General features: G+C 43.1%; 1 protein-coding gene across 1 annotated transcript in view; it reads left to right on the forward strand.

Moving 5' to 3' along the window:
- Nucleotides 1-14,349, forward strand: part of LOC121001163 (carnitinyl-CoA dehydratase-like) — a 228,377-nt gene extending 214,028 nt beyond the window's left edge. Inside the window, exon 7 of the mRNA XM_040432109.1 lies at nt 13,742-14,349. Within this exon, the coding sequence (XP_040288043.1) occupies nt 13,742-13,962 (221 nt within the window). The 3' untranslated portion in view covers nt 13,963-14,349. The remainder of the gene's footprint in view (nt 1-13,741) is intronic.
- Nucleotides 14,350-15,851: the final 1,502 nt, after the last annotated feature.

The raw sequence follows: 15,851 nt of genomic DNA on the forward strand, positions 1-15,851 counted from the left end.
GACTGTAGGCAAGACACACTTGTGTTTGTACTCCTCACCTGGTTGCCGCCACACACACTTGACATCATCTGAACCAAATAAGTTTTTCTTGGTCTCATCAGACCACAGGACATGGTTCCAGCAATCCATGTCCTTAATCTGCTTGTCTTCCGCAATCAGTTTGCAGGCTTTCTTGTGCATCTTCTTTAAATGAGGCTTCCTTCTGAGATCACAGCCAAGCAGACCAATTTGATGCAGCGTGCAACATATGGTCTGCGCACTGATAGGCTGACCCCTTTAACCTCTGCAGCAATGTTGGCAGCCCTTGCAGCGTCCCACTCAGGACACGTGGGAACTGCAAAATTACTGTAAAACTGCATTACTGTGTTGCATGTCATTCTGCATTACATCACCTGTTGTATCCCTGTTCATAGGCTGGTTAGGTGTGTTTTATACATCCCACCACTAGGGGGGGTTAGCACTCAGTCTATATAAATACCTTAGTCAGGCCTAGTGTGGAAGGGTTGTTGAGGAGAGAGATTCAGTTCAGTTAAGACTACACATCACAGAGTAGTGAGTGGAGTCCGAAGCAGCAATGTAGTAGTGCCAAGGTATGAGGAGCAGGAGAGCGTTTTCCTCCTGTGGTCCTCTTAGTTCCTTTCATCCTACAACCAGAGGATAGAGTTTCGTCCCTGGAAGAAATCCAAGAGAGAGACATCGGTGATAACAGCCATTACCTAAGGCTTAACGGGCACCTTTGCACATGGTGGGGGACAATCTAGCTACAGGCAGCCTCACCATAAAGTATAGAAGACAGATTAGCTACCTGTTCAAGAGCTTGGAAGATACAGAAATTATAGGACTTAGCATACCCGAAAAGAGTACTACTGAACCACAGCCTGAGTCAGGACCTAGCCAAAACCTATTAACAGTGGATCAACAGAATTCCTCTACATACCAAGAGACTGTATTCTGTCTGGATGTTTATGCTGCAACTTAAACCAGCTACAGTAAAAGTTGTGAGTTGTATCCTACCACTGTCTACCTCATTCTTCAATACTACCACTACAACTGGTTGTACCACCATAAACGGTACTGGCGTCACGACAAATACCACCAAGGGACCCAGCCATCACAAGCACCCTAAACACCACTGTCATCAAGGGCACCTCAACCTCCATCTTGGCTGGTGCTCCCCTACCACAGAGTGTGCCCCGGAAGGTTTCGTGCCGTCTTCCTCATCACTGTGCTGCCGGCCCAGGGAGGCTTTCTGCTAACCGTGAGTAAACCGATGAACTGTGTTATTACTCCACCTCATCGGCCCACCGTGCACCTCACGTGTCGCCCCTGCGGTTCTGGCACGCCACACACTCATGCGTCTATTTTGAAAAGACAACCTCTGGGTATGACGCTGAACAAGTGCACTCAACTTCTTTGGTTGACCATGCCGAGGACCATGGAACCTGTCTTGTTAAGCCGCTGTATGGTCTCGGCCACCATGCTCCAGCTCAGTTTCAGGCAATCTTCTTATAGCCTATGCCAGTGACTTTTCCTGCCAGTCATCAGCGCAGGGCACACTATGAATAGGACAGGCAGCGCACTGAATGTAAGCAGGCTTTTATAGCTAAATGATAAAGTACATGGAATATATTATATTGGTATTCAGGTTAAATCGCCGTGTTGGCACTTTGCAATAAATAAGTGTGTTTTGGGTTGCAGTTTGGGCACTCTGTCTCTAAAAGGTTCACCATCACTGGCCTAGGCCATCTTTATGCAGAGAGTTCTTTGCCATGAGGTGCCATAATAAACTTCCAGTGACCAGTATGAGAGAGTGTGAGTGCGATAACACAAAATTTAACACACCTGCTCCTCATTCACATCTGAGACCTTGTAACACTAATGAGTAACATGACACCGGGGAGGGAAAATGGCTAATTGGGCGCAATTTGGCCATTTTCACTTAGGGGTGTACTCACTTTTGTTGCCAGCGGTTTAGACATTAATGGCTGTGTGTTGAGTTATTTTAAGGGGACTACTACTACTGACTACTTTACATTGTAACAAACTGACATATCTTCAGTGTTGTCCCATGAAAGGATAAAATAAAATATTTACAAAAATGTGAGGGGTGTATTCACTTTTGTGGGATACTGTATATTAAATCAGTAACAGCCTCAGCCAGATGTTCCACCATTTATAGCATTAGTCTATTAAACCTGGAAAATGTCCATTTTATATCTTAGTTGGATCTGTGTGGCTAATCCGTGATGATTTGCACTACACAGTAGATTTGAGCTGTTTCAGAACTCAATGCCAAGACATTTTCTGCATGATGTCTGTGTTTGTATGTGTACTGCACAACTTGTATACAAGGAGAACCAAGGGAGGTGATCACGTATGAAGTGTACAATATTACAGCACAGAACATTATTCAGACCTCCCGAAACTACCATCATTTCATCCAAGAGGTGACTAATGTCTCTACAGACTCAGCGCAGCTGCCTTGCACCCTGGGCATGTTGTTGCCCTGATTCAAATTAAAATATGACTGTTTTGCTTGGCAGGTAATGGGCTATCTTTAAAACGAATGCTAATAAAATCAAGTGCCGTTTGTCGAATATACTGTAGGCAAAGTAGAATGACATTTGGCATGTTTTTCCTGGCTGGTCATACTAAGTGAAGGATGTTCGGGTGGAGACTGACATTAAGAAGAGTAAAATGGAGACATAATATTCAGCACCAAAATAACATGATTTTTATCTGGGAAAATTGATTTAAAACATTTTTGAAGTGTTCTAAGTGTACAAAAATATTTTTAAACTTTATGTTGGTTTCAAATAATAGCATTTTAATAGAAAACTACCTGCATGTAGAAATTTTCTAATAACCCCAAATGACTCGGGCATAAAATGCATTGTGGAATGGATGCGGAGAGAAAAATACAGTCATGTGAATGGGCCCTTAAAGGGAATCCTAACATCTCCATTGCATAATGATCAGTCCCTAATATTCATGAGCACATGGCTCTCCCCGCCCACCTGCCTGTGAATGACAGTTTTTTCCCCAACTGAATCAGCAGCAGGTGGGCGGGGAAAGCCAGTAGCTTATGAATATTTGGGACTAGAGTTGAGCGGACATCTGGATGTTCGGGTTCAACGGGTTCGGCCGAACTTCGGAAAAAAGTTCGAGTTCGGGACCCGAACTTGACCTTGAACCCGAACCCCATTGAAGTCAATGGGGAGCCGAACTTTTGTGCACTAAAATGGCTGTAAAAATGTCATGGAAAGGGCTAGAGGGCTGCAAATGGCGTCAAAATGTGGTTAAGAGCATGGCAAGTGCTCTGCAAACAAATGTGGATAGGGAAATGACTTTAAATAACATAAAATACGGGGGGAAAAAATTATAATCTTGATCTAGGAGGACCAGGTCCATATGGAGTAGGAGGTTGAGGAGGCGGTGGATGTGGCGGTGTCGGTGGAAGCGGCGGTGGAGGAGGAGGTAGCCTACACTGGTTTTTGGTTTTAAATTTTATTTTTAAAATTAGGGTACACCCCAAAACATTGGGAAATATAACCTGTGATAACCCCCTCCAGTCATGCTAAACACACATTCAGACAATACACTGGCTGCAGGGCAGGCCAGCACCTCCAAGGGGTAAAGGGCAAGCTCAGGCCATGTGCCCAATTTGGAGACCCAGAAGTTGCAGGGTCTGACCCCTGTTAGTCAGTTCGTGTAGGCGTGTGCACACTTACTGCCCCACCATGTCGTACGTCCCCGTGATGTTCACGATCCAATTTGATATCTGCTCTATCAACTTTCGATGTTCTTTTATTCGCCTACCATGGTGATCACGGGTGGCGGGGAATCGGGGTTCCAGGCCAGGGAGGGAGTGTGAGAAAAAGAGACCACATCCAAGGGAGGATTCATTTTTTCAAATTTAAAATTATAGAGTTGAAATATGGGAGAAATTATTAAAGCATAAAAGTTTGACAACTTTTCAAAGTTTAAGCATTGAATGAAAGGATGTGGTGCGCATTAATTACTGAATAATTTATAAAATTTTATTCCCTGTCACCTATGCATAGCAGGCGTTTATTCACGTCTAAAATTGTATAATGTCAACCCAAGAATGTAACAGAAAAATTATTGAAATTTATTAAGCTGTCAACTAGGTAGAGAATGGGGTATATTACACCCAAAAATTGGTGAATTTCACCAAAAAATGTAACTGACAAATTTTTTTTTTTTTTTTTTTACCGTTCCACTAGGTATAGCAGTGGTACTATACACACCAAAATTGGTGAATTTCACCCTAAAATGTAAATTACAATTTTTTTGTTTGTTTAACCTGTCTACTAGGTATAGCAGTGGTACTATACACCCAAAAATTTGTTAATTTCACCAGAAAATGTAACAGGACAATTACCCATACTGTGTCTCCTCCAGGTTGGCGCCATCCTGGAGGAGACACAGTATGGGTAATTGTCCTGTTTTCCTGGTTTCATTGAATCTTTATACATGCACTTTAGTGAACAATCATGTCGGATAAATAAGGACCTGCGTCCACTGTATGTTTCCTCCAGTGATGTCGTTTTTTATCTCCTGCACCAATTCTTTTAATCATGTATGTATTTAAATTGTGATTTTTTTGTAATAAAGATCTTAATTAGTACTAGCGGTCTGGCATTTTCTATGTAGGTTATGTAGGTATAGCAGTGGTACTATACACACCAAAATTGGTGAATTTCACCCTAAAATGTAAATAACAATTTTTTATATTTTTTTTAACCTGTCTACTAGGTGTAGCAGTGGTACTATACACCCAAAAATTGGTTAATTTACCCGAAAAAGTAAATGACAATTATTTATATTTATTTTGTTAAACCTGTCTACTAGGTATAGCAGTGATACTATACACCCAAAAATTTGTTAATTTCACCATAAAATGTAACTGACAATTTATTTATATTTTTTTACCGGTCTACTAGGTATAGCAGTGGCACTATACACCCAAAAATTAGTGAATTTCACCCAAAAATGTAAATGACAAAGTAGTGAAATGATATAAAATAAAACACGTACAAAAAAAAAATGGATTTATGAGGTGGAGTTCCATATGGAGTAGGAGTTTGAGGAGGCGGTGGACATAGCGGAGTAAGTGGAAGCGGTGGTGGAGGAGGATGAGATAGCCAACACAGCCCTGCTGTGAACATGGTTCCTCCTCCTCCATCTCCTCCTCCTCATCCTCCACCTCGTCATCCTCCAGAACTGTGGCCTGGCTGGACAATTGTGTACCTTGGGTTTGTGGGTGCAGGAACCCACCTTCGGAGCCACTTGGGAATGACTGGCCGGAAACCCTACAAAATGATCCCTCTTCCTCCTCCTCCTCCTCCTCCTCCTGTGCCACATCCTCTTCCATCATCGCCAGAAGCGTTTTTTCAAGGAGGCATAGAAGTGGGATAGTAATGCTGAGAACGGCGTTATCAGCACTGGTCATGTTAGTAGAGTACTCGAAACAGCGCAACAAGGAACACAGGTCTCGCATAAAGGCCCAGTCATTGGTGGTGAAGTGGTGCTGTTCCGCCGAGCGACTCACCCGTGCGTGCTGCAGCTGAAACTCCACTATCGCCTGCTGCTGCTTGCACAGTCTGGCCAGCATGTGCAAGGTGGAGTTCCACCTTGTGGGCACGTCGCATATGAGGCGATGAGCGGGAAGGACGAAGTTACGCTGCAGCGCTGACAAGCGAGCAGCAGCAGGGTGAGAACGCCGAAAGCGCGCACAGATGGCCCGCACTTTATGCAGCAGCTCTGACATGTTGGCGTAATCTTTAAGGAATCTCTGCACCACCAAATTCAGCACATGCGCCAGGCAAGGGATGTGTGTCAAACCGGCTGGTCCCAGAGCTGCTACGAGATTTCGCCCATTATCGCACACCACCAGGCCGGGCTTGAGGCTGACTGGCACAAACCACTCATCAGTCTGTTGTTCAAGGCCCGTCCACAGCTCCTGCGCGGTGTGGGGTTTGTCCCCCAAACAGATACGTTTTAAAACTGCCTGCTGTCGTTTACCCCTGGCTGTGCTGAAGTTGGTGGTGAAGGTGTTACGCTGACCGGATGAGGAGCTGGTAGAGGATGAGGAAGCAGAGTAGGAGGAGGAAGCAACAGGAGGCAAATTAAGCGCCCTGCAATCCTCGGTGGTGGAAGGACATGCGCCAAACTGCTATCCGCCTCAGGCCCAGCCGCCACTGCATTTACCCAGTGTGCTGTTATGGAGATATAATGGCCCTGACCGTGCTTACTGGTCCACGTATCCGTAGTCAGGTGCACCTTGCCACAGATGGCGTTGCGCAGTGCACACCTGATTTTGTCACTCCAGATGTGGATGAAGAGGCTGTGACTGCAGCAGAAGAGGAAGCAGGAGGAGCCAGAGCCCTTTCTTGGTTTTTGAGGTGTCTACTCCACTGCAGCTCGTGCTTTGCACTTAAATGCCTGGTCATGCAGGTTGTGCTCAGGTTGAGAACGTTTATGCCTCGCTTCAGGCTCTGATTGTACAGCGTGCAAACCACTCGTGTCTTGTCGTCAGCACATTGTCTGAAGAACTGCCACGCCAGGGAACTCCTTGGAGCTGGCTTTGGTGTGCTCGGTCCCTTGCTGCGGTGGGCAGTAGGAGGCGTACTGTCTAGAGGACGGCCGCTCTGCTTTTGCACCCTGCTCCCTCTTCTGCTGTGCTGGTGGGTCTGTGCGACCACCGCCTCTTCCTCCGAACTACATCGGTCACTCGCATGACCTTGATTCCATGTGGGGTCGAGGACCTCATCATCGTCCACATCATCTTCCACCCAGTCTTCATCCCTTACTTCCTTGTCGGTCTGCACACTTTCGAAAGCCCCAGCAGTTGGCACCTGTGTTTCGTCATCATCCGAGACTTGCTGCGATGGTCCTCCCATGTACTCATCTTGTAAAATAAGTGGTTGGGCATCGGTGCACTCAATCTCTTCCGCTTCTGGGGCAGGGCTAGGTGGATGGCTCTGGAAAACCCTGCTAACAGTCATCAAAAAGCAGAAGAGACTGATGCATGACTTGGGGCTCAGACTGCTTGGCTGATTTGCAAGGGGGTGAGGTGGAAGACTGATGGACATCGACTGCAGGTGCCAACTGTGGTCTTTCAGCAGGAGACCTAAGTGGGAGACAATGTGAAGGAACTGGATCCAGCAACCCAAACTACTATCGTCTGTACTTGTTCAGGCCTCACCATTCGTTTTGTCGCCTACTCGCACCTGAGGAAGGGGTTTCACTTGTGCGTGTAGCTGGCACAGATCGACCACGTCCTCTCCCTGCAACAGGAGCTCGACCAGCAGCACCACGACCTGGGCCACGTCCCTTATTGACGCTCTCCTCATATTTTTTTTAATTAGGATCTTGCCCTAAATGGGTGTAAATTAATAGTAAAAAGAACGACAGTATGTAAAGGGTGTATCTCACACGGCCTGAACCAGACTAGGCCTCAATTAAAGATTTCTTAGCACAAAATGGCTGTATTTCAAATGGCTGTATTTTAAATGCCTAATTCAAACCCCTGTATGTATAGGGGGGATCACACATGCCCTGAATCAGTGTAGGCCTGAAGTAAATATATCTTTGCACAAAAAGGCTGTATTTCAAATGGCTGTATTTTAAATGCCTGATTCAAACCCCTGTATGTAGGGGGGTATCTCACACGGTCTGAACCTGTGTAGGCCTGAAGTAAATATATATTTGCACAAAATGGCTGTATTTCAAATGCCTAATTCAAACCCCTGTATGTAGAGGTGGTATCTCAGAGGGCCTGAACCTCTGTAGGCCTGAAGTAAATATGTCTTTGCACAAAATGGCTGTATTTCAAATGCCTAATTCAAACCCCTGTATGTATAGGGGGGATCACACACGCCTTGAACCAGTGTAGGCCTGAAGTAAATATATCTTTGCACAAAAAGGCTGTATTTCAAATGCCTAATTCAAACCCCTGTATATATAGGGGGATCACACACGCCCTGAACCAGTGTAGGCCTGAAGTTAAATATATCTTTGCACAAAATGGGCTGTATTTAAAATGGCTGAAATACTAACCAGTGTAGGCCTGAATTTCAATATTGGTGCACCAAATGGCGGTATTTAAAATCAGCTGAATGTAACCCAAATGTATTAAGGGTGTATCTCACAATGACATCTGGCATCAAAGGCTGCCAACTAAATTTTTGTGCCCAAATGAGTGTTTGTTTAAAAACTGAATTTGACAGCAGTTTATAAGCCTGTAATTTCACACGGTGCTGATGCTGCAAGGCCTGTCAAAAGAGTGTGTTTTTCAAACCCAGAAAATTATGGGTGTATTTTCTACTTAAAATGCACACTGACTAATACAGATGTTGTAGTTTTGCCCCCAAAAAATGGTGATTTGCATGTCCCAAAAGTTCAGATGCAGTGCTGTGCACTGAGCATGCATTAAATGGCCACCACACCACCTAACTAACAGAATTCTAAAAGTTAGTATTTTTGGTCAATGAGCTCAGGGCAGGGTAAAACGATAGTGCCCTGCACCCACACAACTATTTGTCTGTAGATCGCTGAGTTAGATTCTCTCCTATGCTCTCCCTGAAATCACAAGTCCAGCAGCATCCTCTCCCTACACTTGTAACAGCAGAGTGACGTGCAGCGCTACGTGACTCCAGCTTATATAGAGGCTGGGTCACATGCTGCTCTGGCCAATCACAGCCATGCCATTAGTAGGCATGGCTGTGATGGCCTCTTGGGGCAAGTAGTATGACGCTTGTTGATTGGCTGCTGTGCAGCCTTTCAAAAAGCGCCAAAAAAGCGGCGAACACCGAACCTGAACTTTTTACGGAAATGTTCGGGTCCGGGGTCCCAAAATCCTAAAGTTCGGTACGAACCCGAACTTTACAGTTCAGGTTCGCTCAACCCTATTCGGGACCCATCATTATGTGATGGAGCTGCTCAGTACAAGATTTTGGCAAAACGGCTGGGTCAATTAAAGAAAGTGACCCAGCATTTTGTTAAGGGTATTTGTCACTTGTTTATGTTGCCCTTAGTTAGGACAAATTTATTTTTAAGTGCCATGGTCAATAGCGACCTTACCATATAATCAGTTAGAGGGAGTAGTCTCCTCTGTCACTCCATTGCTCCCCCTGCGTGGTGCCAAAGGTTGCTATGGTAGGTGGGGTCCTAATAATGACCTCCTAGGTCTGCCTAGCACGGAAGCTTATATAACCTGCCAGATGTAGCCGATCAAATGGTCATATGTTCAAGAGATCCCTTGTGGACTAATAAATATAGTCAATGAAAATGTTTAAAAAAATTTGGGGGAAAAAGCATACAAAAGCGTAGCACACACAGTAAAAAAAATGTTATACGTTATTTTTACAATAGAAATCTCTGGTGAACCGATGCCACTGTTTGACTTCAGTCTGAGGCATCCATTAATAAATACGGTACATTAGACGGATGGCAAAAATGTGATATGAGGCTTATTATGTAGAAAGTCACCCTCTTTCTGTCTAACCAGGACTGGCATCAGGAATTTCAGAGCCCCATAGAGGCAAAACCATGTGGCCTTCTCACATTCCTAGCCATTAGAGCTATAACTTCTTTTTATGCCATACACATCAACAAGATTTAATTTCTATCAACTTTTATTAGGATTTAATTGGGGGGGGGGGGGGGAATTAGCCATTTTTTATTTATGCCGTTTACTGATCACCATAAAATAATGTGTTTTAATAACAATTATGTTACTATATATATATATATATATATATATATATACAGTGGGATGCGAAAGGTTTGGGCAACCTTGTTAATCGTCATGATTTTCCTGTATAAATCGTTGGTTGTTACGATAAAAAAATGTCAGTTAAATATATCATATAGGAGACACACAACAGTGATATTTGAGAAGGTGAAATGACGTTTATTTGATTTACAGAAAGTGTGCTATAATTGTTTTAAACAAAATTAGGCAGGTGCATAAATTTGGGCACTGTTGTCATTTTATTGATTCCAAAACCTTAGAACTAATTATTGGAACTCAAATTGGCTTGGTAAGCTCAGTGACCCCTGACCTACATACACAGGTGAATCCATTATGAGAAAGAGTATTAAGGGGGGTCAATTGTAAGTTTCCCTCCTCTTTAATTTTCTCTGAAGAGTAGCAACATGGGGGTCTCAAACAACTCTCAAATGACCTGAAGACAAAGATTGTTCACCATCATGGTTTAGGGGAAGGATACAGAAAGCTGTCTTAGAGATTTCAGCTGTCTGTTTCCACAGTTAGGAACATATTGAGGAAATGGAAGACCACAGGCTCAGTTCAAGTTAAGGCTCGAAGTGGCAGACCAAGAAAAATCTTGGATAGACAGAAGCGACGAATGGTGATAACAGTCAGAGTCAACCCACAGACCAGCACCAAAAAACCTACAACATCATCTTGCTGCAGATGGAGTCACTGTGCATCGTTCAACCATTCGGCGCACTTTACACAAGGAGATGCTGTATGCGAGAGTGATGCAGAGGAAGCATTTTCTCCGCCACAGCACAAAAATTGCCGCTTTAGGTGGGCTAAAGCACACTTGGACAAGCCAGCTTTATTTGGAATAAGGTGCTGTGGGACTGATGAAACTAAAATTGAGTTATTTGGCCATAACAAGGGGCGTTATGCATGGAGGAAAATGAACACAGCATTCCAAGAAAAACACCTGCTACCTACAGTAAAATATGGTGGTGGTTCCATCATGCTGTGGGGCTGGGTGGCCAGTGCAGGGACTGAGGATCTTGTCAAAGTTGAGGGACGCATGGATTCCACTCAGTATCAGCAGATTCTGGAGACCAATGTCCAGGAATCAGTGACAAAGCTGAAGCTGCGCCGGGGCTGGATCTTTCAACAAGACAATGACCCTAAACACTGCTCAAAATCCACTAAGGCATTTATGCAGAGGAACAAGTACAACATTCTGGAATGGCCATCTCAGTCCCCAGACCTGAATATAATTGAAAATCTGTGGTGTGACTTAAAGAGAGCTGTCCATGCTCGGAAGCCATCAAACCCTGAATGAACTAAAGATGTTTTGTAAAGAGGAATGGTCCAAAATACCTTCAACCAGAATCCAGACTCTCATTGGAAGGCTGTTTAGAGGCTGTCATTTCTGCAAAAGGAGGATCTACTAAATATTGATTTCATTTCTTTTTGTGGTGCCCAAATTTATGCACCTGCCTAATTTTGTTTAAACAATTATAGCACACTTTCTGTAAATCCAATAAACTTCATTTCACTTCTCAAATATCACTATGTGTGTCTCCTATATGATATATTTAACTGACATTTTTTATCGTAACAACCAATGATTTATACAGGAAAATCATGACTATTAACAATGTTGCCCAAACTTTCGCATCCCACTGTATATATATATATATATATATATATATATATATATATACACTGCTCAAAAAAATAAAGGGAACACAAAAATAACACATCTTAGATCTGAATTAATTAAATATTCTTCTGAAATACTTTGTTCTTTACATAGTTGAATGTGCTGACAACAAAATCACACAAAAATAAAAAAAATGGAAATCAAATTTTTCAACCCATGGAGGTCTGGATTTGGAGTCACCCTCAAATTTAAAGTGGAAAAACACACTACAGCTGATCCAACTTTGATGTAATGTCCTTAAAACAAGTCAAAATGAGGCTCAGTAGTGTGTTTGGCCTCCACGTGCCTGTATGACCTCCCTACAACGCCTGTGCATGCTCCTGATGAGGTGGCGGACGGTCTCCTGAGGGATCTCTTCCCAGACCTGGACTAAAGCAATCTGCCAACTCCTGGACAGTCTGTGGTGCTACGTGACGTTGGTGGATAGAGCGAGATCATGATGTCCCAGATGTGCTCAATTGGATCAGGTCTGGGGAACGGGCGGGCCAGTCCATAGCATCAATGCCTTCGTCTTGCAGGAACTGCTGACACACTCCAGCCACATGAGGTCTAGCATTGTCTTGCATTAGGAGTAACCCAGGGCCAACCGCACCAGCATATGGTCTCACAAGGGGTCTGAGGATCTCATCTCTGTACCTAATGGCAGTCAGGCTACCTCTGGCGAGCACATGGAGGGCTGTGCGGCCCTCCAAAGAAATGCCACCCCACACCATTACTGACCCAATGCCAAAGCGGTCATGCTGGAGGATGTTGCAGGCAGCAGAACGTTCTCCACGGCGTCTCAAGACTCTGTCACGTCTGTCACATGTGCTCAGTGTGAACCTGCCTTTTATTGGGGGTGTCTTGCTAATTGCCTATAATTTCCACCTGTTGTCTATCCCATTTGCACAACAGCATGTGAAATTGATTGTCACTCAGTAGACAGTAGGTAAGGCTGCTGTCTACTGTATAGAAGGTCTGGAGTTCAAATCCTACCAAGACTTATAAAATAATCTTTATAGTAATATTTATGACAGAAAAGTGTAATTTTATTTTCCAGCTTTTTTTTATGGAAAAAGTTTAAATTTTCTGAAAAGTTCTTATTAAAAAAACGAAGCAAAAAGTATTAAATTTTGTAACATACAATGAAATATCACAATACTTTATTTGGTATACCTGTAGTCATAAGCTGTACAATATAGTGAGTACATTACTTATGGTGACTGGTAAATTGCACACATTTCAATAATATACTATTTATTTAATACTATGCCTGTAAAGAAAATGGTTTGTAAACACTGAAAATTCAACCCTTTCAATGGGGCCGGTCTGTAATGTAATGGTAATTCTTCTGTCTGCCATGCCAAAGGTCTGAGGTTCAAAAACCTGTAAAAGCTTTACTTCAGTAAAAGACAATGTGCTGGAATAGGGGTTCTTCTCCAACCCATATCTAGCACAGCTTCATTAAGATTCATTGAAGTGAATACTAATGAGGCTGCTGGGCCCCTGCCTGCAGTACTACCCTGTTGGTCCCCCTGTGCCTACTGATAAGTAGAGTAATAAATTATCAAAATGTTGTGTATACCCTGAAATGGTACCAATAACAACTGCCGCTTGCCCATCAACAGAAAAATAAGACAGTAAGTTAAGGCTCTTGGAATGTGACAGTGGAAAAACAAAGAAAAAAAAATCTTTCTTAAAGTAGTTGCCCAGGATTCTGATATTGATGACCTATCTTGGCATAGACCATCAATATTTGATCAGTTCGGGTCCAACCGCTTGCACCCCTGTTAACCAAAGTTGTCACTGGAACTACACAGCCATGTCTATTGTGTAGTGGACAGATCTGGTGACTGCAGCGCTGTTCTCATAGCAGTGAATGAGAGAAGCTGTAGTTACCATTTCTGTCCACTACACAGTGGATGGCGCTGTGTCATTCCAGCACCGACTTCTGGTGTCACAGCTACATGGTACCAGCTGATCAGCAAGGCAGTGGGCAGTCAGTTCCCTGACAATCTGATATTGATGGTCTATCTTGAGGATAGGCCATCAACATCAAAATTCAGGATAATCCCTTTAAGGTCCAAAATAGGCTGGTCTTAAAAGGGCTAATGTTGCAATGTTTTTTTTATATATACATAAAGTCAGTGAAAGCATTGCATGGCTTGGACAATTCGTAAACAGCACAGGTTTTACATGACCCTTTAGATTTTTGCAGCTAAGTATCAAGTAATGTATTGGATTTTTATATTATTATTACTATTATATTACTAATGGCCCATTTACTCCTGTTTTAGGTCTTCAGAGTGCTATTGAGTTAGCAGAACATATCTCTGCCTTCCCTCAGAAATGTATGCGTAGTGACCGAGCATCTGCCTATTACAGCACATTTGATGCCACCAGCTTCAGAGATGCCATGCAGTATGAATTCGACCATGGAGCAGAAGTTCTGGTGGAAGAGTCAGTTGCAGGCGCAAGCAGGTTCGCTGCTGGTGAAGGGAGGAAAGGGAAGTTATAGGTACTCTGGATTCTTGATTCATGAGGATGAAGGCTTTTGTAACCTACATTTATAAACTCCTTGACACTAACAGTTGGTATATGTAGTCTTTTTACATAATTGTACTTATGCCCAATATACTGTACAAGGTGCGTAAGATAGAAATTCATGTAGAACATTCGGAATCCATTGTGTCTGGTTCAAGGCTTTAAGTTGAGCTCAGACGAACCTGTGCGTGAATATTGGGCTATCCTAATTATACACAAAGTAAAATGTCCCAAGATGAACACATTTAAAGAATCCATAATAAATTTTGATGGCATTATACTGCGGCCAAGGGATGGATCCCTATTGTGATTGGTTTCCTATTGTATTCAATGCTATAGATACACAATAAAGTTAATTAAGACTCAAATGTCTGTGTCATTGCTCCATGTGTACACATTCCTTTATCCTGCTAACATTATACATTACTAGATATTGTGCCATAACATTCTGATCCACAGAGACACATAGCTATGTTACTTCACATAAGCATCAAGTCGTACGGATCCGTAAATGGTACCAGTAGATGTTTATGAGGCCATATTGTATCCCCACATCCCTCTGACTTCACGCTGGGACATATGGAGGTTTTTTTTTGAGATTCATATAAAATCAAACAGAAAAAACAGTCATATGCTGTATAATAGAGGTAGGTATTCACTAAAAACAATGCTCCTAGGGAGTGCTACCTTCATATATTATGGTGTTATACACAGTGCCTGAAGCTCTGAAGTGAGCACAGACACTAACTGATGCTTAGTTTATTGGCTAACAAGAAATCTAAACTCATAGAAATTGTGACAGAGACATAAAGGCCCCATTCACACGGGCGAGTATTCCGTGCGGGTGCAATGCGTGAGGTGAACGCATTGCACCCGCACTGAATCCTGACCCATTCATTTCTATGGGGCTGTGCACATGAGCTGTGATTTTCACGCATCACTTGTGCGTTGCGTGAAAATCACAGCATGCTCTATATTCTGCGTTTTTCACGCAACACAGGCCCCATAGAAGTGATGCGGTGCGATTTTCACGCATGGTTGCTAGGTGACGATCGGGCTGGGGACCCGATCTGTATTATTTTCCCTTATAACATGGTTATAAGGGAAAATAATAGCATTATGAATACAGAATGCAAAGTAAAATAGTGATGGAGAGGTTAAAAATAAAAATAAATTAACTCACCGAGTCTACTTGATCGCGTAGTTGCGGATCTCTTTCTTCTTCTGTAATATCGAGCTGCCGGCTAAGGACCTGTGGTGACGTCACATCACATGATCCAATCACCTGGTCCCTCACCATGGTGATGAACCATGTAATTGGACCATGTGATGAGCACAGTGACGTCATCAAAGGTCCTATTCCTATGCACAGCAAAGAAGACAGAAGAGATGCCGGCTGCGCGATCAAGTGGATTAAGGTGAGTTAAATTATTATTATTATTTTTTTAACCCCTCCAGCCCTATTTTACTAAGCATTCTGTATTAAGAATGCTATTATTTTCCCTTATAACCATGTTATAAGGGAAAATAATACAATCTACAGAACACCTAACCCAAACCCAAACTTCTGTGAAGAAGTTCGGGTTTGGGTACCAAACATGCCGATTTTTCTCACGCGCGTGCAAAACGCATTACAATGTTTTGCACTCGCGTGGAAAAATCGTGCATTTTCCCGCAACACACCCACATCTTATCCGGGCAACATGACGCCAGTGTGAAAGAGGTCAAAGAGGTTTTGCGCGTATAAAATAGGATAGGTAATTAATATCTGATCAGTGGGGGTCTGACACTCACAGCCGATCAGCCGTTTGAAGAGGCTGCAGTACTCCAGTGAGATTTTACAGTATATTGTATTCTGCGGAT

The sequence above is a fragment of the Bufo bufo genome, chromosome 5 (genome assembly GCF_905171765.1).
Source record: "Bufo bufo chromosome 5, aBufBuf1.1, whole genome shotgun sequence".
NCBI lineage: Eukaryota > Metazoa > Chordata > Amphibia > Anura > Bufonidae > Bufo > Bufo bufo.